Consider the following 27,207-nt stretch of genomic DNA (forward strand, 5'->3'; position numbering starts at 1 on the left):
GTGTCTGAGTGTGTGTGTGTCTATGTGAGTGAGTGAGTGATATCAAATTAGATTGTAGGTTGTCCTAAATCAAACTTTGCTATAATTCATGGTTTAAAAATATAACTCTGCATAGCAGTCTTTATTCTCTCATATTTGAGACAAAGTCTTTTTGATTGAATGATTATACAAGAACGACAAGAAAAGTGACATATTACAGTAACATTTTTTTTTAAAGGAAATATAGAATCACTTTTCAAAATATTGTAATTTTCTAGCAAACCGTTAGACTAAAAGTAGTTTACTTTTAAAAATCCTCTAAGTACTACTAACATATGACTAACAGATCCCACATGATAAAGTAATCAAAGGAATTTGTAGAAAAAACTAAAGCTAGACACATGTGACTATAGGTATTATACAGCGTGTGATTAACAGAAGTCAGTAGCCTAAAGGCCAATCAATCAAACCACATGACTTTTAAACTACTTCATATGATAAGTACTAATAGTACATGTATTTTCTAGAAACACAAATTAAGCTGAAAGCCCAGAACCAGATAATCTTTGAATTCCACTTTAGAAACACTGTATTTTTCATGAATGACTACTATAATACTCTAAATGCAAATACACTATAATGGACAGTTTATTTGTACATTACAAATTGCTGGAGGTATTTACAATGTATTACCACCTCTCCTTTAGCATATTAATCAGACAGAGAACTGTCAGTTTTCCAGTTGATAAGAAATTGATAACCACACTCACTTTAGTCCAGCAATATTAATTCCCTCAGATATACTGAAAATGTTAATGAAGTACTCATCTTCGGTCCTGAGATTCTCTGGCATATAAATATATTTAAAATAAACATATTTTTAAAGGCTTAGATCCAAAGATTTCACGGATCATATGATGGGTGATGGTAATTCTTTTCATATGTCTGTTTACTGTTTCCCAAAAAACTGGCTCCAGAAGATTGGGTAACCGTTCAGAGTGACTGTTCAGACAATATGGGCATGTAGATGTGGAGGAAATCAGTGGTTCACCCCACCAGATAAGTGAAAGTACCATCTGCTCAGGTATATCTGATAGATTTATTTTATTTGTTACTTTTAATTTAATTTTCTTATAACACAGGATCTTAGGAAGTTTGAGAGTTTGATCAGAAAAATGCAATTATCCATTTTAATGATATGTTTAAACTGAGAGGGGCAAAAGATAGGGCCCATAGGCTAAGGCTGGCACACAAAAGCCCTTAAACCATATTTCTTAATTTCATGGATTGTTATTAAATGGTTCATGGCCTGATACCAGATCTTAGGCTCAAGCTTAAACATAATTTGATGCCAGTTCTGTGTTGTTTTCTACCATTTTTGTTGAAAACCCAAGTAGCTTGCAGAAGTTTCAATTATGAGACAAGAAAGAAGATGTGGGGGAAAGATGCATAATCCTTTTGTTTTCTGGTTATTCTTCTGCTCAGATGTTTCTTGTGAATATTTTTCATCATCTTAGCAGAAGAGGGAGATACACAGATCCCTTCCCTACCCTTCCAGAAGAAAATGCAGACTGAGCTAAAAACAAACAAGCAGGCAAAAGGATAATCGCATTCCATAGACCCTTCTTCCTTTGTGCATGGGAAAGAATAACAGAATCCTGAATAATTAGTAGTTAGATCCTCAGTGGCAGAGATACAGAGAAAACTTTATTATTCCTACCTTTTTAATACATTATGTTATGGCAACCATGATTTTGTTTCACAGACACCGGAGCGAGGAGAGAACAACCCAAAGAAAAAGAAAACCTTTTACCCTTCTTTCCTCCTCTGCTATGTAACTATGAAAGTGAACAGGGAGAAGCAAGGAACTGTGTGACAGTAAACTAGATGCATTGTTGGAATGTTGATATTAGGAAAGTCCCAGTGGTCTTTTGGCTGGGGGCTAACCCCTGCCAGGACTACTGCAAAACCAGAGCAACCCTACTAAAAATAAACAGGAGCTCCCACTGCTGTGAGCTCGCTTGTTCCCAGCTCACATTAGGTGAGCAGGAGCTGCTGCTACCATTTGTAGTCTCACTTCCCATCATCACACACAAAGTACACAGGAGCTGTCATCACTGTTGCACTATAAACTAGTGGACCCCACCTCTGGGAGTCAGTGGTTCTCATCCATGTAGGAGTCATCACCTGCCCCATTCTCCATAAGAGGGAGGTGTAGCAAGCTGGCAGTCTTCAAGCAGCGGCTGGATAGATAATTATCCTGGATGCTTTAGGATGATCTTGCATTAAGCAAGGGATTGGACTAGATGGCATGTACAACCTCTTCCAACTCTATGATTCCAAGCTTGCTCCTTCCCTCCTCCCTCCCTTTGGGGATAAGGCTGTTTTCCAGAACCGTTTTTGCTTCCCATTCCATCCCGGTTCAACATGGCTATATGCCCTGCATTACTTTCAATAGGACACATACAAACAGAAGTAATGCTTTCCTTTCAATCCTTTTAAGCTTTGTGAAGGTATTCAGCTTCACAGTTAATCCTACAATGTGAAAAAAAATGTTGCTGGGACTGGCAAATAAAATGCCCGTGTTAACACACTTCCACAAACACATGAACATACATTTAGATTAACATGGGGAATTAGCTCACATGTTTTGCAGGGAGTGGAAAACCTAGATCTTATACCTAAAGACATGGCTATGAGTAGCAAGTTTTCAATAGGAATTGGATGATAGACTTAATTTGAAGATTTAAAAGGGAATACGGAATACCTGCCTCGAGCCTTCAGGAAGAGGCGGGAAATAAATCGAAATATAATAACAACAATAACAACAACAACAACAACAACAATTGAGGAATAAGTACAATAAAGTATGTGAAGTGAGCATCCTAAATAAATACCAAATCAAAGCACAAATAGCACATTCCTTATCCTAACACTAACATCAACAAACTCAACCAACTGACTAGGCCCACTCCAGTTTAGAGCAGGAGTTACATTTAAGATAAAGATATAAATGTGAGGGGAAAGGGGAAATAGGACAGAGGAGAAGTGGAATCTGTTGGGACAAACAAAGATATAGTCTATAAAGCAATCAGATTATTATTATTATTATTATTATTATTATTATTATTATTATTATTATTATTATTATTATTATTTCAATTTATTTCCCGCCACTCCCAAATGGCTTGTGGCGGGTTGCAGTGTCTTAAAACCCCATTAAAACTCCCATTAAAAGACTTAAAAATATCACAGCATGGCGGCACAATAATAAAATCCCCTTCCTACCTTTCTTCCTAAAAAGGGGTGTGTGGAGGAGAAGGAGGTCAACGGTGTTCAAGAAGAAGCCCGGGGGAGAGCAGTCGATGTACCACAGCAGCCCCAGCCTCAACCATAGACCTGGCGGAAGAGCTCCGTCTTGCAGGCCCTGAGGAACGTTGAAAGGTCCCGCAGGGTCCGCAGCTCTCCTGGGAGCTCATTCCACCAGTGGGGGCCAGGACTGAAAAGGCCCTGGGCAAGGTTGAGGCTAGGCATGCTTCCCTGGGGCCGGGAACGACCAGAAGATTCTCACTCGCAGAGCGCAGAGCCCTGTTGGGGACATAGGGCGGTAGGCGGTCCCTCAGGTATGTGGGTCCCAGCCCGCGTAAAGCCTTAAAGGTTAGAACCAAAACCTTGAACCGGAACCGGACGGCAATTGGTAACCAGTGCAGCTGCCTCAGCACAGGCTGATGAAAGAGGGATCTAGTATGTTAGGAGTTTTGTTGTTATTTATGTTGTGTTATAAATTTGTTATATTTATGTTGTGTTATAAATTGTTACTTGGTTGTTATGATGTTGTATTGAAACTGTATATTATAGATTAAGTTATTATAATGTTCCATGTAAAATTTCATAATGTTCCATGTAAACTGCCCAGAGCTGTAAAGAATGGGTGGTATAAAAATCCTAAATAAACAAACAAACAAACAAACAAACAAATAAATCAGATGAAAGAGGGATCTAGTATGTTAGGAGCCTGACTGAGAATAATAGAATCATAGAGATGGAAGGGGCCTACAGCTTCATCTAGTCCAACCTCATTCGACTAGATGTCCATCTCTACCATTTTTCCTGATCTTGTCTTTATTTCAAAATGAGGCAAGACTGTCACATCATGCAGCCACCCGTGGGGAAACACCACCTACTACCATTTTACTTGCAACCTTGTTGGGCTACTCCCAGACCTGAGAATGAGAGTGGAGGGTTCATTACACCCTTGTCCTCTCTGCCAGACACTCTTCTCTACACAACAGGAATTGCTGGCCCTTATTCCTCCCTGGCCTGTTGACAGGAGTTCCCTTTTATAGTAATTCCCTTCCTCTACCTCCCCCACAATTATTTTAGATTGGGCTTCTTTCCACCTGATCTGCTGTCTCTTTGCATCATCATTACCTAGCTGTAAAAAGCCTCCTGTTGGTCCCCTTCTCCTCCCCATAGTTTGAATCTGCCCCACTTGACACCTCACCCAAGTATGGAAACCACCAGGCTTCCATCCATCTCTTGCAGTCCATTACTTGCTTAGTCTGCTTGCTCTCCTGTTGTGATGACCTGGGAACTGGGCTCAGCACGTTTCAAGTGTCAATGGTTCCTTGCTTTACCGGCCTTGCCCCGGCATTGGTTGGGACTGGGAAAGACTGCTTAAGGGACTTTCACTGCAGGACTCTCAAGCTGCAGCAAAGACTCCAGGCCCTCTGTTGCTACTGCTTGTACCCTGTCCAATGTCACTACAGCTGATATTGGCAGGGGTCCTAGTATAAAAGGCATACCCTCCTGACGTAGGCCTGATGCTACCACAGTTGCTGCTACCAAGACTCACAGGCATGCCCTCCTGCAGCTGGCTCAGTCACTGCTGTTGAAGCTCCCTTCTCCTTGCAACGTTCATGTGAGTTTGTGGTGGAGAAGTCCAGGCATCAGAACTTTGCTGTGGCTGGCCAGGTTACCCTGCATCTCAGGAAGGGGCATCTCCAACTCTTAAAAATGTACAGTTTTTTCTGCCTACTTTAAGAGTCCCCTTATCAGCAAAGACCCATTATTTCCCTCCATCCAGGCCCATTCTGGTGTCCAGTATGTTTGCAGGTGGAATATACAGTCAACTAATAGAGGAAGTCATGGTGTTGAAATATAAACCAATATAGTTTTCCTGCAATGAATGTTGCATTATTTCTGGACAATAGCATAATGATATGCCCTGTGATTGGTCTTCTACTACATGCCTGCAGTTAAAAGAACATAAAAATGACACATTTGCTTTTAAAACAGAATTTATTTATCGAGCCAAAGTACATGGCTGACGCTGCCACAGTAAATATGAAAAACTGATATCCTGGTAGAGTCATAGTTCCATCTCTTACAATGATTACTAATCACATAGCCAACAGCTGAAAATGACATTTGAACCTCGAGAATGTATAATACTCTTGAGAGATGAAGTCTGCAAAACTGAATTCATTACATCCTGCCTACAAGACAAGGGCACAGTGAACTTAACCTATGAAAAGTGATACTTTAAAAATAGACATTTGGCCATCATTACTCTACATGAACACTAGTGCCAAAAAGAAGAGACACAGTTTTTTGGCCATTTGTTAAGAAGGCTGTAAAGAAAAGCAATGAAATTTAAGAACCTTTTTTCCTATATTGCCATCAAGTACTTATCCCACTGCAATCTCATTTATACAGCTATGCCATGAATAATGATCTCCAGATAAGCAGTTCAGAAAATAAAAATGTGCTTAGGGGTTGATTTTTAACATGCAATATCATACAGTGTTTCATTACCTGAAGTTAAACTTGGGAATAGAGATAGCATTAAGAGCTGGTTGCTGTACCAGCAGAGGGATTACTGTCAGAACACCCAGACCTGTTGCTCCTCCCCATCATCACCTGCCTCTCATTTTGGTGAAGAAGGTAAGTCAGAGGGAGATAGCTGCTCCTTATCCTCAATAGTGTATGAATTAAAAAGTAGTCAGAAGGAGAGCGGAATCTGCCGCACTTCCCTCTATTGGCTCCTCCCATTCCCACCCCCTCAGAATTTCTTCTCAGAGTCCCCCCCAGCAGAAAATGGCTGGAGGAAGCCTGTTGCAAGCAAAGGGATTAAGATATTCAAGCAGGAGAGGACTGTGTCCAAAGCCACAGTGTCTCCCCTTCAGTAATTTTCTTCAGGGAAACTGATCTCTGTAGTCTGGAGATGGATTATAATTCCAGGGGATCCCCAGGTCCCATCTGGAAACTGGCATCCCTAGCCATGAGCTACTACCTGGATCCAGTGCAAGGATTGTGCACAGCCTGCTCAAGAATTCCTTTCCCCCCAGGTTTTGCCTTGCCCTGCAAGCCATTTCCCACCTTAGGTCTTGCTAGGACTGCCAACCTCCTGGTGGTGCCTGGAGATCTCCCAAAGTTACAAGTGATCTCCAAATCACACAGATAATTTCCCCTGAGAATGGCTACTTTACATAGTTGGTTTTATGACAGATGAATGCTTCTTTGTTTTGCTCAGGCAAGGTCCTGCACACACAAAAATGAAACTAACTTCTTATTTAACAAGCATTTTATTAGTGGTGCCATGCACACTGTAAACATATGACTTCTGGGGAAATGGCAGGGAGGCATGCCAGCTGGCATAACTTCTGAGGTTACTCGAAGCCTGAATAATATTTCAGGGGTTACTCTATGGTCAAAAGGTTGAAAAAAGCTGTCTTAGCGGAAGAAATGAGGATAAGGTGAGAGAGTCTATGCTTCTATGATTCTAGGTCATGGACTTCAGTAGGGTTCAATGCCATACAGTCTACCCTCCAAAGCATCCAGATCTGTTATCTGAATATGAATTGTAATTTGGGGAATCCCCAGGTCCTATCTTGAGGTTGGCATTCCTACTAACGTGGTTCTTTTAAGTGGAGACACAAGGGACTGAACCTTGGGCTTTCTGCATGCAAACCAAGGGCTCTTCCACTGAGCCATAGCCCCTACCAATTATATATCTGGTTACATTTTTACCATATAGTTTTTGGACATTCCTAGACCATCACCATGATGCTGTGATGTTACTTCAGGGTATGTAATTCTGAAATTATATTGTGGTATTATGCACCACCTTGCTTCACTCCAAAAAGCACCCAGGTGTTAACTGGCAGACCGCTGGTATCTCAAGTTACAGAGATGCATTTGATTTTTCCTACCTAAATGCAGAACTTTACATTTTGCATTATTAGAAGACACGGTCTCCTCAAAGGGAATTTGAAAGTGGATTCATAGAGGCTCCCATCACAAGAAATGTGCTCACAGAAATAAGCTTTTAGAAGCATGCCACAACAGTCTCTAGGCATAGGAGCCAACATAAAAATGTACATCAATAAAAGATTTGGATAAATTTTTTGCTAGTTGGAATGCACTCCAGTTACAGTAATATATCAGATTACAAATTTGTTTGATACTACATTTAGAACAGCATGGTTCACAGCCCAGAAAAGGAATGCTAAAGAAACCACACTTCATTTACTATACTGATGTGGAGATCACAAACCAAACAATAAAAACTGTGTTGATTACTTGTTGAAACTTAATAAATCTGGGCAACCCAAGACTGTTAGTTCAATCAAAACAGTCATCCTTTGCATTTGATGTGCATTAAATAAATATATAAAGCTGTCTGTCAGTGACAAAGGAGAAATATTACTCTCTTCCACTCAGGTCAGATGAATCACAAACTGTGAGGCAAGAAGTTATTTTTGTTCTGGCATCTGAATTATATTGTTGCTTTTAGCATATTTTTAATTGGGACTTAATTGTTGTTTTTGGTCACTGATCCGGTTTTTTAAATGTGTGTTTAAAAAAGTCCAAACCCCTTTGTATATATCTTGAGGACTTTGGTATAACAGTAAGACACAAGTATGGTAAGTAAATACATGAAAGCAGAAAAACCTATAAATGGAAAACCATGACAGAAGAATCCATGGGGAATTCATGCTTGTCACTCAATACAATGTAGGCATTACAATCAGATCGCTGGCCAATTTAAATATGAGGCTGATGAGACATACTAAAACCATGAGCCAGAGTGGAATGGGAAGTGAAAGCTGAGTGGTCCCTGCTGTACTACAAGCCAATACTCCCTGACTGTTCAAGCTCTGTGGAGTTTGCAGTGAACGTTAACTCACCCATTGCATCAACCTCCAAATTAGAAGGAGTGCAGAGGGATACATTTGAGAGAGATACAACTGCAATAGCTGATAAGGTGTCTGGGCCAAGGAGCTCTTGAAGCTCCAGCAGAATTGCTGGGAACTGGATCTGCTTGTTCCTGATCCTCAGTGGCCTTCTAGGACAGAGCTCATCTGGAAATTTCCCTATAAATGGCCAATCTGCCTGTGAATCTGCGTGATTTTGCACTGGTGCAGAGTCTTACTGAACCTTCGCTGCAACCAGCACAACATAGTTATGGATGCTTTAGTAACATCCCAGCACCACAAGGCCTACAGATCTCTGGTTTGCAAATTAAGAAGAAGAAAAAGAAGAGGAGCTGGTTCTTATATGCCGCTTTACTCTACTAGAAGGAGTCTCAAAGTGGCTTATAATCGCCTTCCTTTTCCTTTCCCCACAACAGGCCTGTGAGGTAGGCTGAGAGAGCCCTGATATTACAGCTCGGTCAAAACAGCTTCATCAGTGCTATGACAAGCCCAAGGTCACCCAGTGACTGCATGTGGGGGAGTGGGGAATCTAACCCGGCTTGCCAGATTAGAAGTCTGCACTTCTAACCACTACACCAAGTTGGCTCTCCTAACCACTACACATATGGAGTTACTATGTACACAATGCAGCACATTTAAATACAAACCTGACTCTGTCCAGAGTTCTTTGATTACCCGCCTCACATTTAAATCAGGCTTTCTTTGGTAAATTTCTTAACAGCTACACACTACAACTATTTTCACTGTGTTGCTTTTCCACATCTAGTTGCAACTGGAATCGAAATGCGAGTCCCACACAACACTTGATAAAATGCAATATTATTTGTAAAAGTCTACCCCCTTCAACAAGATGGTTATCTCTGCAATTTCCTGTTTGTTTCATTGTTTTTGTATTACTTCCTGTTTTCCCAGGTGCTCATGAGAATAAATGTTTATCTGCTCTTTTTGAGGTAGAGGATATTGGGATTTTTTTTTGTAATAAACTGAAGTCCTCACTCAAATTATTTTTTAAAGTATTATAACACCACCCACAAAAAAAGTATTCATAAAAATGGAGGTGGGGAGAAAATAACTAGGATTGCTGCGAGGGGGGGTGTTCTTGTGCTTCCACAAGAACTGATAATGAAGCATCAAGCACAGGCAAGTCCCATGGAAATATAAAGCAATTAATCAGACTGAAAATGGAATAAAGTGGAGAGGAGGGGAGAGGAGGGGAGAATTAAGGGACTGTAGCCCTGGAAGCTTCAATAGCCCTTTGGCTATTCAGGCTATCCAGAACCTCCCGGAATTCCAACTGTATTTCAAGTAACAAAAATAGAAAGTTAAAGACAGAGAAGCAGAAAACAAAAGAATGCGACAGGTTGATTGTGACTTCACCTGGATTATCTGTAAAAAAAGCGAATTAATCATGGCTATTGCAGTCTGCATGGGGCTTTTTACCCACTCCCAGTTCGAATAAATCCCTTGCATCTACACTGAATTTAATTTCCATTTTGATTTTGGGTGCTTTAAATTTTCCCTTTGCAACATGCATGATTTATTCAAAGTGACCCTACCTTTCCCCCGCAATATCCAGAAGTGGCTATAATCCTCGATATTTGAAAAAATGGTATCAGTAAGTGTACAGATTTCTGCTTTTTGCAAATTAACGTCCTTCTCCATTCCTTGTGGCAAAGCAGCCTTCCCTGAGTGGTGAGTGTTTCAGTTCAAAGATTTCCTGGTTCCTGGTTGCAAGGCTTGACTTAAAATGACTGTGCTCCAGAAGCCCTAACTTCTCTCAGCAGAGATATGCCTCTTGGATTTATTCCCCCTCCTCTGCTGTCCTCTCCACCCCAGCTCATTCAAGAAAAGAAAGAGAATCCTGATGTGCTTCAAAGAAGAAAGTATTTCACAATGTGGAAGATGTCAAAAATATATTTATATATGGTAAAAAGTGAACAAAGCTATGTATGGTCATGTCAGAATAGTTGGTAATAATTTGACATATTCTTTTAAAATAAATGCTATCCACAGCAATGATGGGAGGGAAACATATTGTAGTTAATCATAAACTAACATAAAAATACTTTCCAAGTAGCAGATTACCTTAAGTACGGCACACTTTACAATATGAATAAAATGAATAAATTTCATTTGAGTCCACTGGTACCTTTAAGACTAAGATAATTTTATTTAAAGTATAAGCTTTTGTGTGCCCACACATTTTTTCAAATACAATGAAATGGAATTCACCAGTCCATACATATAGATAGGGGGGTGAGCAGTAAGTTAGCATCAACACAGACCGTTTATGCACTGGGAACTTCAGTGCCCCAGCTCCCATGCAGGAGCACAAATTGGAGGCGGATGAGGTGCCCCAGGCCAAGTGTTCCCCCATGTGGGTGCAGGAAGAGGTAGGGCAACCTGCTATGACTAAAACTCCAGCCTGCAGCCTAGCATGAAACTTCGAGTGCATAAACGGTCATAATGAAGATGTTTAACAGATTCACAGACCAAACAGGAATAACAAGCTCAGTTTATATGGTTGCCATTTGTTTAGGTTTAGTTCTGGGGGAGAACAAAGTGAAGGAAATAAATATGTCAAAATTGGAGATTGATGAGCAAGTGTATCCTTAATTGTGGAATGTTGAGAGTTATTCACTGAGACACTCAGCTTATACTTTGAATAAAACTCTTGGTCTTAAAAATGCCACTGGACTCAAACTTTGTTCTGCTGCTTCAAACAAACATGACTATCCAGCTGAATTTACAATATTGCATAATTCTGCAGTGGTTCAGTTTATAGCATAGCAAGCTACAGTCATCAGATGTCAAGAAAACAAGGGATGAAATATTTAATCAATTTTAAATTTGGAATGAGATTTTAATATACCTCAATAGAATCATAAATAAAATAGAATCATAAATAGAATCATAAATAAAATCATAAATCATAAATAGAATCATAAATAAAATAGAACCAATAAAATCCTTTAACACTGTGTACCTATTAAATAAAACAAATTGTATTTAAAATGAATGCGTGTGAATCAAAGAGATAGCGCATGTGACTTGCTAACAAATTTTTCCTCCTTATGCTACAAAAAAATGTTCTAGAACAGGTTGACCTTATTTACAATGTCACAAAGCCAAAACTAGCAAGCCTGGTATCTAAAAACATGAAGGAAAAATGACTTAAATCAAGAGGCGTTTTAATCAACTGAACATGTTTTGTATAAGTAAATGCACAAAATATATCCATTGGGTTTTTGACATTAATGGGCTTATACAGCATGAGTAACTTTTGTTGTCATCATAATTATATTATATTATATTATATTATATTATATTATATTATATTATATTATATTATATTATATTATATTATATTATATTATATTATATTATATTATATTATATTATATTATATTATATTATATTATATTATATTATATTATATTATATTATATTATATTATATTATATATTGTATTGTATTGTATTGTATTATATATTATATTATATTATATTATATTATATTATATTTAGTTAATCAAAGGCCAAGGCAAAAATAAACAATGCAGTCAACTTATTTTAATTTGTCTAATAAATAAACAGTTTGGGGTTAACCATGATACAATTTTTCCATTCTAGTCTTCACAATGACAATTCCACTTACGAAGAATGTGTGAAGCCATATACTTTTTGATTCAAACAAAATGTGATTTCAAAGTGAATAGGAAGTGGTGGGTTTTTGTTTGTTTGTTTTTTGCTCTTTATGGAAATACTAGAATCAAAGCCGATTTGTAAAAATGGGCAGAGACGTGCAGGAGACCCGAGCCGTGTGTGTGGGTGCGTGGGCAGCCTTCTCGGTGGCCGTAGCGAGGGAGCGGCGGTGCGGCGGCCAGCCCCAGTGCTCGGAGACATCGGTGCGGCCAGGCCTGTGGGGCTGGGCGGGTGGCGGCGCGATGGTGAGGGGAAACATGCATGCGCGGCAGTCCGCACATGCCCTGAACAGGCAGGAGTCGTGGCACAGGCCATAGCCTGGCTGCGCGCAGAGGGGACGGCAGCACAGCGCAGAAAGCGGCAATGCGGGCCGCGGTCATGGGGGCGATGTGGCAGGGTGGGGGGCCGGGCAAGAGATTGGGAGGTGCAGCATGGGTCACGGGTAGGCCCTCCCTGGGCAGCAGCTGTGGGTAGGCGGAGGGAAAGCAGCAGAGGCACTGCGCCTTAGATGCGGCGGCCCTGCTGCTTTCCCTGGGTGCAGCGGCATGCAGTGAGCCCCCTCCCTGGCGGCCATCCCCGTCCCCAGGCAAATGCAGTTGGTGGGCGGGGGGGAAAGAGCAGGGCCGCTGCATCGCCCTGCTCTTTTCCCACCAAAGAGGTCTCATAGTCTGGAGGGCGGCGCGGCGAGGATGGCCGTCTCAGAGGACTCGCAAGTCGGCGGCGAGCTGTCCCTAGAATTGGCCAAGTAGCCAATGGGGAGCCGTGCGATTGGCCAGTTGGTCCTGGAGTGTCACTTGGAGGAACAAATCAGCCGTGTTGCGGCTCCTGATTCGCTCCTCTGATTTTTTTATCCTGGACAGCACCCGCCCACTCTCCTCCCACTTAGGCCAAAGCCTTTTATTTATACTGCTCAGCTGGAGCGATGTAAAGATTTTCAAAAGGGAAAATCGATCTATTAAAAATAATTCTGCTCCCAATTGGTGGGAAGGTTATCTTGAGGAGGTAGAGTTGTCAACTTGGAAAATTCCTGGAGATTTGGGGATGGGTCTGGGAAAGAAGTGACACAATAATTAAAATTATATGGAACAGTCCAATCACTAGCAATGAGAATAAGCAAAGGCAAATTCAAAAGAGAACAGTGTTATAAATCTGAGATCAATGTTTGCAACTTTAATAATCTTAGATTTTATAGAGTATGATGACTTAGCTTTTAGACACATTTTAAAAGGAAAACTAATCATGAGTTTGTCTAAGAATTTTTGAATATTTATTATTTATTTGGAAAACATTTATGCTACCCCTCCAAGGAACCTGCCTGAGGTATTGAAGTGCAGACAAACATGCAAAGCATGCCAAAATTCTGTAAAAAGTAAAAACATTCCATGGTAATATATGAGTATACTAGATACCATGTTTTGAATGTATGGAGAATGGTAATTATTCTAGGAAACTGTAGATGAGCTGGAAGGACCAAAAATACATCAACACATGATGATAATACATGAGTGGATCCAACTTGATTCTGTGCCCCACTTTGGACAGGGTGGAAAAGGAAAGGAATAGATCATGTAGTGCAGTGGTCCCCAACCTGCGGGCCGCGGCCCGGCGCCGGGCCGCAAAGGCCATGGCGCCGGGCCGCGGCTCCCTCTCCCCGCCCCCCCCCGCAGTAAAAAACTTCCCAGGCCGCAAGCTTGCGGCCCGGGAAGCTTCTTACTGCGGGGAGGGCGGGGAGAGGGAATCAGGGCCGGGCCGGGCCGCGCCTGCACGGCCCGATCCACGGGTGCGGCCCGCGGGCGCGGCCGGGCGCGGCCCGATTCGCGGGTGCGGCCCGCGGGTGCGGCCGGGTGCGGCTCGCGGGCGCGGCCCGATCCGCGGGTGCGGCCCGCAGGCGCGGCCCGATTCACGGGTGCGGCTCGCGGGCGCGGCCCGGCACGTGGGCGTGGCCCGCGCGGTCCCTGCGGGCGCGGCCCAATGCCCTGCCGGTCCCCAGCCTAATAAAGGTTGGGGACCACTGATGTAGTGAGATACAGTGCTAAAATAATTAGTTTTATCCCTCAGCTATAACAAATGTATTATGTCTGCATATTATATCAGACTAATTACTTATTAATTGAATTCAAAACTTAATGAAGCTACTAGCACCCTACCTGGCCCCAGAAGACCTGGCCCCAGAAGACGATGTGATGGTCACCTCCAGGCTGGATTACTGTAACTAGTTCTACATGGGCCCACCCTTGACCATGACCTCAAAATTACAGCCAGGGCAGAATGTGGCTGCTTGGGTACTGACAAGGACCGTATGAAGGGCACATATTTGACTGGTCTTCCAACAGCTGCACTGGCTTCCACTAGAGTTCCAGATCAAGTTCAAGGTGTTGGTATGGATCTTTAGATCTCTATGTGGTCAGAGACCTGCCTGTATGAGACATCCTGGTGAGTACTTCAGACATCTAGTGCAATCTGGCCCCAAAGACATCCACCTGACTTTGAGCATTCCAACCTGGTGGAATTAATTGCTGCCTGAGAAAAAGGTCCTGACAGAGCAATTACAATTCTGCAGGGCGTCTAAAATGGCACACTTCCACCAGACCTATGGTTGAGACCAGGGCAACCTACTGAAATGGCTGCTCTCTGATCCTTGTAGTTCTTCCCCATTCCTTTTTTTCCTCTATGCCTCTGAGGCACCTGCCATATCAACAACTGAGAAAATAAATGATAGAAAATAGAGGAGGAATAGGTAGTTATTTGCTGAATAGTTTGTTAATCTTAGTGTTTAATTTTTAGAATTTTAATATCTGAAACTGCTGGGAGCGGTATTCATAACTGGTTAAGGCCTAAGTGGGCGGAGAAGTGGGCAGGGCCTTAGCTAACTATATTTCCATTATTTCAATTTTTCCATTTGAAATCTTTTTCTCCTTTTAGTTAAACCATCCCTTGAAAACATTGAGACTCATCAGCTCGAACTGTGTTAGTGTTATTAGCCATATGGAAACTTTTTCTTCTTAAAGGTTTTAATTTAGTTTCTACAATATATATCTAAAGCCAACTGAAACATAATTTAGAAACCTGTTGCTAGCAATACTCATGCCATTGTTTTACTTGTGAATACTTACTGTCATGCATAATGTTGGAATGAAACTACACTTGATCTTAGCCAAGAAGAAATGTTGGAATGAAGCTGTTCTGAACATTATTCTAACATTTCACAATTTTATGTTGCATTATTATCTATCATTGTCCCTAGATTCTTTCTATGAAGGTTTCCAAACAATAAGTCATAAAGAAGTTATTTGAAATTTCTAATTTGAGTGGATTACTTAAACATCTATTTTTGAACTATTTAAAGTGGTCCAAAACATTAATAAGACACATACTTAAAAGGGAAATTGCCAAGATTACACCCAAACTTTAATATAACATTTCCAGTTGAAGGAATATATTCATAAATATGTGTCTATTAAAATTAATATTTATACATTACATTTTATCCCACCTTCCCTCCAAGAAACTCAAGGTGGCATAATTGTTCTATCTTTTTACCACCACAACAGCCTAGTGAGGTAGGCTATGCTGAGATAAAAAAACTAATCTAAGATCACTGCAGAGCAGTTTTAAAATAACCCATCTCTACAAGATTAACATTCAAAATAATTTTTAAAAATGAGCCAAAAAAAGCATGGAAAGAAGATATTTACAGAGTATATTTTGCATGTATGCAAACATACAGATTATACCTCCACACATTTTATATTTTTATATACCTGAGAAAGAGAGCTTATTTGGGGTGTTTTTAAAATTCTAATATACCAGTACCCAATAAAGGGAGTGCATTATTAACAACAACAAAAAACCCAACCCAAGAAGAGAACCAAAACTGCATTAAATCACAAATAAGGGAGCAAATGAAGTATTGTGTTGCTTTGTATAAAAACATAAACTATGAAAAGAAAGATCTCAGTGGTTATCCTGAAAGAAGCAAAAAAATATTTTTTGAATAACCATTCCTTTCATTTCTCACTGCTAAAAATATAGCAAAGAAATTGTATTTGGAATAGAGAACTTGTTAAAATCGCTAAAATCCTTTCAAGTTTATGTACTAGAGGCAAAGCCCATTGTATCCCGGAATAAAACAGGCGCTAGAGCTTGCCAGTGGGAAGAGGAAGGGGAGGAGTTGTCCAGTCTGTAAGGGCATGGGGTTGAATGTGTGTGCTGTGTGGGAGGTTGTGGTGGTGTGGTGATAAATGAAGGCATGGGTGTGGAGATATGGGTGTCAAGAACCTGTGGTGTGGAATGTTCGTTGATTGTGGGAAAGGATTGACCTTTGGGAATTGCAGCATAGTGGTTACAGATGAGCTTTCCAGAGCCATGTCTTCAGATATGTGAAGGGAAAATCAGACTGGAGACTCTTCTTAGGGGGAAATTACATGGCAAACAATTCCTCCCAGTTCTGCATTCAACATAATTTTCCTTCTTGTCTCCCTGCCCTAATAAACATGGGGTAGTCACAGCACACAGGTGTCTACCCTGCTTCTTCTGTCTCCATTTTTTTTACTGTGGCCAAATGCTTCTTTCACAGCTGCTCCTTAGAAGAAGAACAGCTGGATTTTTGTACCCTGCTGTTTACTACCCAAAGGAGTCTCAAAGTGATTTACAAACACCTTTTCCATTTGTCTTCCCACAATAGACAACCTGTGAGGGATGTGGGGCTGTGAGAGGTCTGAGAGAACTGGGAATGAGCCGCAGTGACCCAGCAGGCTTCAGGTATCTCAAAGCAGTTTCCAATCGCCTTCCCTTCCCCTTCCCATAGCAGTATTTCCGTGAGGGTAGTGGGGTAGAGAGCCTCACTTGGAAGATGGCAACCCTAAGAGGAGTTCCCTCTGTGCACAGCAGTCTTGACCTTAGTCAGGTTTATGCACACCTAGGTAGTATGGAATTCCAGAAGATGAATCCACACCAATCTGGCAACCTTACCTCCTCTCTGCAATGTTTTCTTGACCTAAAATATGTCAGGGGTGCTAGGTAGTAGTGGGGGCATTACACACTTTTGAGGCCCCACTTTCAGACTTCAAGGAATATGTTAAGACCAGAGACAGCCAACCTCCAGGTGGGGCCTGGAATTGCTACTCATCTCCAGACTATACAAACCAGCTCTGCAGGCAAAAATGGCTACTTTGGAGGGGTGACTGTGTAGCATTGTATCCCCCTGAGGTTTAGGGAAGCCAGCCTCCAGGTGGGGGCCGAGAATCCCCTGGAAGTACAGCTCATCTCTAGGCAGTTAGGCCAAAGGGAAAGCTCTCCCCCCTCTCATGCACCCCTTCAAAAGGAATGCACATGGCTCAAGAATACACTTGATTGCTTGGCTGGTGATGTCTGCCCTTCTGAAGCCTGAGACCTACTGCTGGCAACTGCAGTCCCTGGTGTTGTCTGCAAGGCCAAGTCATTGCCTAATAAAGGTAGATAACCTAGTTTCCCCCAAAGTCACACTGTCTACTTTCCTGTAAAGCTAACTACACTTGAAATTCTGGGCCACTTATGTCTTTGAGTTCATAGGAGTTTTTATTTACCAGGCCAAGCTTGAAAAAAGTCACTTTAGTTCCCATGTAGCCATTTTTCTAGACTTGCAGGATTGATATTGGTCTGTCTGTCTCTCTGCACCCCAAAATACAAACAGTTGCTGGTAAGGACTGGCCAAAGCCCATAGCCCAGGAGGAACACACCCACAACCACTCCACCCCAACCACAGTCTGTGAGCCTCTACCATCTTCTCTAGATCACTGCTCAGCTCTAGATTATAATGATCAGCTCTGCAGGCAAAAATGGCTACTTTGGAGGCCAGACTCTGAGGCATTGTACGATTGTAAGGCCCTCCTCCAAACCTACAGGAATATCTCCAACCCTGGGGTAGCCAACCTCCAGGTGGGGCCTGGAGAGCTCCTGGAATTACAGCTCATCTGTAGAGTATAAAGATCAACTGCCCAGGCAGAAAGGGCTCCTATGGAGTTTGGACACGGTTGAGGAGAAGAAACGTTTAAGGTCTCTCACGCAGGTTGTTGTGGAGTTGAATCACTTGAGGCCTACTGCACAGGGTTGTTGTGCAAATGAAACAGGAGGTGAAAGAACCTCTGCAATAGCTTCCAGTTTCACCTGCACAACAACCCTGTATGGTAGGTCTCAAATCTGCAGAAAGTTGCTTGGCTGTTCCTTCCTTCCAGCAGCATGGCCGGCCACAACAGTATTTTAAGTGAGAAGAGGCTTTTCTGTGGCCTCCCTGTCAGCCAACTGTTTGGCTCCCGCCCTCAAAAGGAATGCCTACCCCATGCCCTCAGACTTCCCTGCGTTGTTCTTGGAAATGCCTTCTTCCCCTCAGTCAGGGCTTGTCAGAGGATCCTTCACAGCAGGCCTGAAGGGAGTGGGGAGGGAGAGCACTCACCAGCCTCCTGCCAGATCTGTCAGTGTTCTGAGGCAATTTGCAATTGGACTTGACAGTTATTATTTATTTGTTTGTTTGTTTGTTTGTTTATTATTTCGATTTATTCCCCACCACTTCCGAAACCGGCTCATGGCGGGTTACAATTTAACAATTCTACATTTTTTTTAAAAAAGTAGTAAAAATTAAATAGCTTAACACAGTTTCTCTAAAATTGTCAAAAAAACCCCCTTCTGTGCTCTGAAAGATGAAACAGATGAAAACATGTATTTCTCAAATGGAAATCAAGCAGATGGACTTAGGCAGGGAAGCCAGCTAGAGTGCCCTGGCGCATTCCTCACCACTATGCAGCTCCCGGGGCGATGCCTCCCCTCCCCATTCCTTTGGGTCTGCCGTGCATGGCAAGTGAGGTCATAACACCAGCTGCCCTCCTCTCTGAAACATGCCTCTCCGGTGTCACATCCTCACGGGCTCTGGCGCTCAAAGCTCATGAGGTCCGCCTAGACCAGGGGTAGTCAAACTGCGGCCCTCCAGATGTCCATGGGCTACAATTCCCAGGAGCCCCCTGCCAGCAAATGCTGGCAGGGGGCTCCTGGGAATTGTAGTCCATGGACATCTGGAGGGCCGCAGTTTGACTACCCCTGGCCTAGACGGAAGCCTCCCACACAACATACTGTAAGAAAAAGCGTCAGGGAAACAGTTTGAACGCCATAAGCCCACCGGCATCGGTAGGCACCAGACGGGTTTGCGTTTCAGCGGAATTGGGAACCGGATGGGGTAGGGTTGGGAAGAGAATATCGGCTGTTCTTGGGCATACCGAGGATGCCCGTTTTGGGGTGTCGCAGCTAGATCTGCTGCCTCTCAACTCCGAAGTGAAGCCCCGCGGTGCGTCGGTGCCGCTGGTTCCAGAGCCAAAGACTAGAGATCTGGAGCACGATTCTTTTTACCTCTTTATTTGTGCCTTTAGGGGGAGGGCGGTGCGGTGCCCCTTCGAGCAAGAGACAGCCTGCAGCCCGGCGGGAAGCTGGAAACTGCAAGAAGCGGTCCCTGCGGTCTGCACCAGCCGTCCACCCGTCTGGAAGGGGTCTTCCTGTGGCAGCCGCGCGTCTCGCCTCCCGCCAGGCTGTTTGCAGACGAGCCAGACAGCCTCCTGCCTGCGCCGCCTCCTCCAGTTAGGACAGCCTTGGGGCAAAAAGGGCTGGTGCAGCCTTTTCACATCCCCCTTGGCATACCTACTGACCTCCTCTCCCTGCGGTGGTCAGGAGCAGACTGGCAGCAATGTCTCCAGATTGCCCCTGGCTGGGCTGGGTGGGCGGGTTGGGAAGTGCTTTGCGCATCCTGACGGGATGGAACTCTGGTCTGTCCTGGTGAGGGCCCAATTGGATTGGCCCCTTGGCTCCTGGCTGCGCACACCTCTGGACTGGCCCCTTGGCCCCAGACTGACAAGTAAAGGTAAAGGTAAAGGTAAAGGTATCCCCTGTGCAAGCACCGAGTCATGTCTGACCCTTGGGGTGACGCCCTCTAGCGTTTTCATGGCAGACTCAATACGGGGTGGTTTGCCAGTGCCTTCCCCAGTCATGACCGTTTACCCCCCAGCAAGCTGGGTACTCATTTTACCGACCTCGGAAGGATGGAAGGCTGAGTCAACCTTGAGCCGGCTGCTGGGATTGAACTCCCAGCCTTATGGGCAAAGCTTTCAGACGGCTGCCTTACCACTCTGCGCCACAAGAGGCTCTAGACTGACAAGTGGAGGGGCCAATTGTTGGCCCCTCCCATCATGGACTGAGCCCACCTCCACATCCCTTAGCCTTTTATTTATACTGCGGAACGCAGTTTACAGATATGCTTCAATTCAAATTTTTCCACGCAGAACACCAACAGAAGGTTCAAAAATAATTATGTCTTAGTAATAGTCTACAGTTAGACTGTAATTCTGTCATGGCTTGACCAGTCTGTGGCATCTGAAAACAGAAATGGTGTCAAATTCCCCAATTACAGCAGGTTATATCTGTTGGGCTGAAGATTATGAGACATGGCTTGGATAGGGGTGGGTAGAAATACACTTATATTGTATAGCAGGGTAATAAAGTGCCAGTTATGTAGGAAAGGCAGTTGTAGGAACAAATCTCTGTTCAACCAATGACATTTGGGGTTATGTGAGCACATGGAAAGAAAATGCAACAAATTTAGTAAGGCAGTACAATTCCATATTGTTTGAGTAATACTGTGTAAATTATTTGCCCATCACTGCTGCAGTAAGATATGTACCTGAAGATTGATCTCAGCCTCATAGAAAGTTAGGCAAGAGCAGTAGTGCCGTTCAGAGTTTATGTCCGTCAAAACCACAACAAAGAATGTAGGCTGCTTCCTCTCTCTGGACAGATGCCATCCTCCAGGTTGACAAAACTATAAAGAAAACAGAAGTCTTATTTAACAAAAGCATTGGCTAGGTAAGAAAAGAACAAACAGCTAATCATCTGTTAAAAAAAACACCCAGTAATCAACTGCAAACAGTTATGAACATAAAAGTTTATAACTGAGAGTTCATGATTTACTGAGCAAACTTTCTTAATATTGTGCTTTGAAACGTTTATGGAATGGTATTTGTTACTATTCAAACAAGAAATGACAAGACTGAACATCGACATTTTAGGAATCAGTGAACTAAAATGGACAGGAATGGGTGAATTTAATTCAGATGACCATCAGGTATACTACTGTGGACAAGAATCTCGCAGAAGAAATGGAGTAGCCTTCATAATCAATAAGAGAGTAGGAAAAGCAGTCTTGGGATACAATCCCCAAAATGACAGAATGATCTCAGTTCGAATCCAAGGCAAACCATTCAACATCACAGTGATCCAGGTCTATGCCCCAACCACTGCTGCTGAAGAGGATGAAGTTGATCAGTTCTATGAAGCCCTACAACACCTTCTAGAAGCAATGCCAAAAAATGATGTGCTTATCATCATGGGGGATTGGAATGCTAAAGTAGGAAGCCAAAAGATAACCGGGATAACAGGCAAGTTTGGCCTTGGAGTAGCAAAATGAAGCAGGGCACAGGCTGGTAGAATTTTGTCAAGAGAATACAATGGTCATAGCAAACACTCTTTTCCAACAACCCAAGAGACGACTCTACACATGGACATCACCAGACGGTCAACACAGAAATCAGATTGACTATGTGCTCTGCAGCCAAAGATGGAAAAGTTCTATCCAGTCAATAAAAACAAGACCAGGAGCTGATTGTGGTTCAGATCATGAGCTTCTTGTTGCAAAATTTAGGCTTAAATTGAAGAAAGTAGGGAAAAGCACTAGGCCACTCAGGTATGAACTAAATCATATCCCCGACGAATACACAGTAGAGGTGACAAATAGATTTAAGGAATTAGATCTGATAGACAAAGTGCCTGAAGAACTATGGACGGAGGTTCGCAACATTGTACAAGAGGTAGCAACTAAAACCATCCCAAAGAAAAAGAAATGCAAGAAATCAAAATGGCTGTCTGAGGAAGCTTTACAAATAGCTAAGGAGAGAAGGGAAGTGAAAGGCAAGGGAGAAAGAGAAAGATACACCCAATTGAATGCAGAATTCCAGAAAAAAGCTAGAAGAGATAAGAATGCCTTCTTAAATGAACAGTGCAAACAAATAGAAGAAAACAATAGAATGGGGAGGCCCATAGATCTTTTCAAGAAAATTGGAGATATGAAGAGAACGTTTCATGCAAAGTTGGGTATGATAAGGGACCAAAATGGTAGGGACCTCACAGAAGCAGAAGAGATTAAACAAAGGTGGCAAAATTATACAGAACAACTATACAAGAACGAGCTTAACATCCCTGATGACCACAGTGGGGTAGTTACAAACTTGGAGCCAGACATCCTGGAATGTGAAGTCAAATGGGCCTTAGGAAGTCTGAGCAACAATAAAGCTAGTGGTGGTGACAGCATTCCAGTTGAACTATTCAAAATCTTAAAGGACGATGCAGTAAAAGTGCTACACTCAATATGCCAGCAAATTTGGAAAACTCAGCAATGGCCACAGGATTGGAAAAGGTCAGTTTACATTCCAATCCAAAAGAAGGGCAATGCCAAAGAATGTTCAAACTACCGCACCATTGCACTAATTTCTCATGCTAGCAAAGTTATGCTCAAAATCCTACAAGCTAGGCTCCAGCAATATGTGGACCGAGAACTTCCAGAAGTACAGGCAGGATTTCGAAGAGGCAGAGGAACTAGAGATCAAATTGCCAACATACGCTGGATCATGGAGAAAGCTAGGGAGTACCAGAAGAACGTCTACTTCTGCTTCATTATGCTAAAGCCTTTGATTGTGTGGAGCACAACAAATTGTGGCAAGTTCTTAAAGAGATGGGAATACCAGAGCAACTTATTTGTCTCTTGAGAAATTTATATGCAGGTCAAGAAGCAACAGTGAGAACTGAACATGGAATCACTGACTGGTTCAAAATTGAGAAAGGAGTTCGGCAAGGCTGTATACTGTCGCCTTGCCTATTTAACTTGTATGCAGAGCACATCATGAGAAATGCGGGATTAGAGGAGTCACAAATTGGGATCAAGATTGCAGGGAGAAATATCAACAACCTCAGATATGCAGATGATACCACTCTAATGGCAGAAAGTGAAGAGGAACTAAAGAGCCTGTTGATGCAGGTGAAGGAGGAGAGTGCAAAAGTTGGCTTGAAACTCAACATCAAGAAAACAAAGATCATGGCAGCCGGCTCTCTCAATTCCTGGCAAATAGATGGGGAAGAAATGGAGATAGTGACAGATTTTATTTTCCTCGGCTCCAAGATCACTGCAGATGTGGACTGCAGCAAAGAAATTAAAAGACGCTTGCTCCTGGGGAGGAAAGCTATGGCAAATCTAGACAGCATCCTAAAAAGCAGAGACATCACCCTGCCAACAAAAGTGCGTTTAGTCAAGGCTATGGTCTTCCCATTTGCAATGTATGGCTGCGAAAGTTGGACCATAAGGAAGGCCGAGCGTCAAAGAATTGAGGCTTTTGAACTCTGGTGCTGGAGAAGACTCTTGCGAGTCCCTTGGACTGCAAGGCGAACAAACCGGTCAGTCCTAGAGGAGATCAACTCTGACTGCTCTTTAGAAGGCCAGATCCTGAAGATGAAACTCAAATACTTTGGCCACCTCATGAGAAGGAAGGACTCCCTGGAGAAGAGCCTAATGCTGGGAGCGATCGAGGGCAAAAGAAGAAGGGGACGACAGAGAATGAGGTGGCTGGCTGGAGTCACTGAAGCAGTAGGTGCAAACTTAAATGGACTCCGGGGAATGGTAGAGGACAGGAAGGCCTGGAGGATCATGGGGTCGCGATGGGTCGGACACGACTTCGCACATAACAACAACAACAATTTGTTACTATAATACTGTGAGCTATAGATATGTCAGATGTAACTGAAAAAAATCCCTGAAGTGGACATTCTGTGCACCATCCATTTTTAGCTCCTGATAAATCAATATACAAATGAAGGAAGCTATTCTGTTAGTGAGTCTTCTTTTTTTAAACAGTGAGCAGCCCTGCTGGACTACACGAGTACTGCATTTTCTTTGCCACTTGCTGTCAGACCCTTTCATCCAATACTGTGTCACAGTGAACCCAAGTTATAACATCTAGACTTAGAAAAGTCTAAATACAACTTTTAATAATATACTTGGATTAGCAAAAATAACTGGTTGGAAAACAGAAGAAAGATTTCTTGATATCAATGGAAACAGGACATTTAATCTCTAGATTTTAACAATATGATTCCAATCAATATCTTTACAAACCTGCCAGCCCAATGTAATTTATTTTGTATGTGAGCTTATTAATATATCCGAATACTTGTTTTTGTATACCCCTGACCACCTAAATTGTTCACCAAAATATCTGTGCCAGATAATCTGGATAATATGATACTTGCATAACAAGATATATTTTGGTTTCTTGCAACAGGTCCCATGAAGTGGTGGTACAGCACATTTGCAACAATGAATTTGTTAAGCCAGTAGGTATTTTAATGAGCTTTAGAGAGATTTCTCTTTTTAAAAATAGCTAAAGCTTATTTCCTCTATAAATCCATATAAAACAGCACTGTTCAGCATACATGGACTATCTCTATGAATTATTTTCTAAAATATAATTCAGGCATTAAAAAAAGGAAAGAACACTTCTAGACAAGCTGTTCTAATAAATAAACATCTAGACATTTCACAATAACTAAACTTTTTTCACAATAACATACTTTTTTGCATGTCTTAAAGAAAGAGACAAACTATTGATCAATGCTTTGTGTGGTGTACATAAACTCTAAACAGAATTATGAAAAATGCCAACTTTTTCAAAATACAGAATTTCCCAGGCTAACATTACTTTCCACTATCAAGAGATTTTTATAAAGAGAAAAATGCATCAGTTGACAAGATACAATCAAGTGGAGTTTCTAAAATTTCTAAAGCAATATGCAGGACCTACAAGGACTTGCAGGACAGATCTAATTTCCCCACTCCCTCACTATTTCCTCTTTTCTTTTCCTGAAAGCCCCCATAGCCTCTCCCCTTTCTCTAGGGTTGCCAGCTCTAGGTTAGAACATTTCTGAAGTTTGGAGGTAGAGCAATGGGAGGGAAGTGACCACAGCAGGATATAATGCCATATATACCCTTTAAAGGAGCCATTTTCTCCAGAGGAATTGATCTCTGTTATACGGAGATCAGTTGTAATTCAGTGTGATCTCCAGTCCTCACTTCAAGGATGGCAACCCTAGCTCCAATGGAGGAAATGGACACTTTAGAATTTGGAGTCTGCCATTATACTCTTCTGTGGTCCCTCCTCTCCTTAAATCCCACCCTCTGTAGGCTCTCCCTGCACCCAATCTTTAGGTATTTCCTAACCTGGAGAAGGTATCCCTGTAATGGAGGAGTGCCTCACACAGACCGTTTACGCACTGGAGGTTTCATGCTGGGCTGCAGGCTGGAGTTTGAATTGTGACATGTTGCCCCACCTCTTCCTGCACCCACATGGGGGAGCATTTTGCCCAGTGCACCTCATCCATCCCCAATTTGTGCCCCTGCATGGGAACTGGGGCAGTGAAGTTCCCAGTGGGTAAATGGTCACAGAGACACTTTCATGCACAGAAACCCATGATGGGACTTTGAACAGGTTGGTGCGCACAGAAATCAGCCTGGTAGAGAGTGATTATGGAGTCAGGAGGGCTCACTAGCAAAATTAGGAAAGTCAGGCCAGAACTCCATCTTGTTTGGCCTTGAGTAGAAGCAAACATATCTTCTTTTTTGGATCTTCCTTCCTGAAACTTGCTCAACTGACTTAGTTAAATGTGCTCATTATGGAAAAGCACTCCTCCTAGCCAAAACCATCATACTGTCAATGGGAAAGTAACATTCCCTCAGGAAAGATACAAATAGGTAGCCATGTTGGTCTGAAGTAGCACAATAAAATCAGAGTCCAGTAGCACCTTTAAGACCAACAAAGATTTATTCAGGGCGTGAGCTTTCGAGTGCAAGCACTCTTTGTCCAACTATGATCTTCTTACATGACAGGGAATATATAGCAAAAATCAATTATGTTACATCAGTAGACTGTGTCACAATCAAATACAGCCAATGATAATCCTTTGTCAAAACAGCCAATCAATCCCCTAGAATTCAGTGTACTTTACAAAGATAAACCAAAATGCTGTTATCAGAGATGAAAGGCTATCACCTCCCCATATGTTGCTTGCTCCATACAGCTGTGAGACATTCCTCCCAGGGAATTGCTGGTCCCTTCCCAAGGACAGGGAGTCAAACTCAAAATTCCATTACAATGCCATATCTTACAGTCATATTATCACAAATAAAATACATAGTGAGGAATATAGATACACAAAAGTTGAACAAGGTTAGCATGAATAGTGAGATAAAAAGCCTTTGTCCCTATTGAGTCCTGGGTATGTCCTAGTATTGTGTTTTGTAATAACTTGCATTTCTGCAATCTCCCTTTCTAGCCTGTTCTTGAAGTTCCTTTGCAATACAACAGCTACTGTCAGATCCGTTATTGAATGTCCTGGAAGGTTGAAGTGCTCACCCACAGGTTTTTCAATTTTGTGGTTTTTGATGTCAGACTTGTGCCACTTAATTCTTTGGCATAGGGTTTGAACTGTCTGCCCTATGTAGAGAACAGGGGGGCATTGTTGGCACTTGATGGCATATATTAAGTTGGAAGATGAGCAGGTGTATAAGCCTTTGATGGTATAGGTGATGTTGTTAGGTCTAGTAATTGTGGCACTGGAGTGTATATGGTTGCAAAGAAATGATTCCTATTGTGTTTGCCAAGATCCTTTCCTGATTACACAATATGGGATATTAAGAAGATAATAAGAAGATTACACAATGTGGGATATTAAGAAGATAAGAAGAAGATAAGAAGATTTTAGTCACCACGTTCTTCAGATTCCTAGCCATGCATCTTGTAAGGATATGTCTAGCCAAGGTATCGTTCAACATAATGGACGAACAGGATACAACCCCATTCTGCCCACTTAAAGTTATATTATTTATTTATCTATTTATTTTATTTATTTATTTATTTTTAGATTTATATACCGCCACTCACCAGCAGGTCTTGCGGTGGTTTACATAATAAAATAATAAAAAATTAAAAACCCATAATTGACCCAATTAACAGTAAAAAGAATATAACAGGCAGCAGTAGACATTCCTCTATAATCTATTCTAATCCCATCTTGTTCAACCTGAGGCCCGACCGTCCCTCCAGTGAGAGGGGGAGCTGGATCCAAGTTGGAAACCCAGGACTTTGCCCTAGCCTCAACCGTACGCCTGGTGGAAGAGCTCTGTCTTGCAGGCC

The 27,207-nt window shown here is 42.3% G+C and overlaps 1 protein-coding gene across 8 annotated transcripts in view; it reads right to left on the bottom strand.

Moving 5' to 3' along the window:
• The window catches only part of SBF2 (SET binding factor 2), a 290,016-nt gene that overhangs the window by 163,992 nt on the left and 98,817 nt on the right, over positions 1-27,207 (bottom strand). For all 8 annotated transcript variants that reach the window (XR_013228318.1, XM_077321787.1, XM_077321786.1 and 5 more), the window contains exon 3: positions 20,598-20,735. Coding sequence is in view for 7 of the 8 variants with exons in the window: in XM_077321787.1 (XP_077177902.1) it covers positions 20,598-20,735 (138 nt within the window). In the remaining variant the exon portion in view is untranslated. The remainder of the gene's footprint in view (positions 1-20,597; positions 20,736-27,207) is intronic.

Source organism: Paroedura picta, chromosome 2 (assembly GCF_049243985.1).
Source record: "Paroedura picta isolate Pp20150507F chromosome 2, Ppicta_v3.0, whole genome shotgun sequence".
Lineage (NCBI taxonomy): Eukaryota > Metazoa > Chordata > Lepidosauria > Squamata > Gekkonidae > Paroedura > Paroedura picta.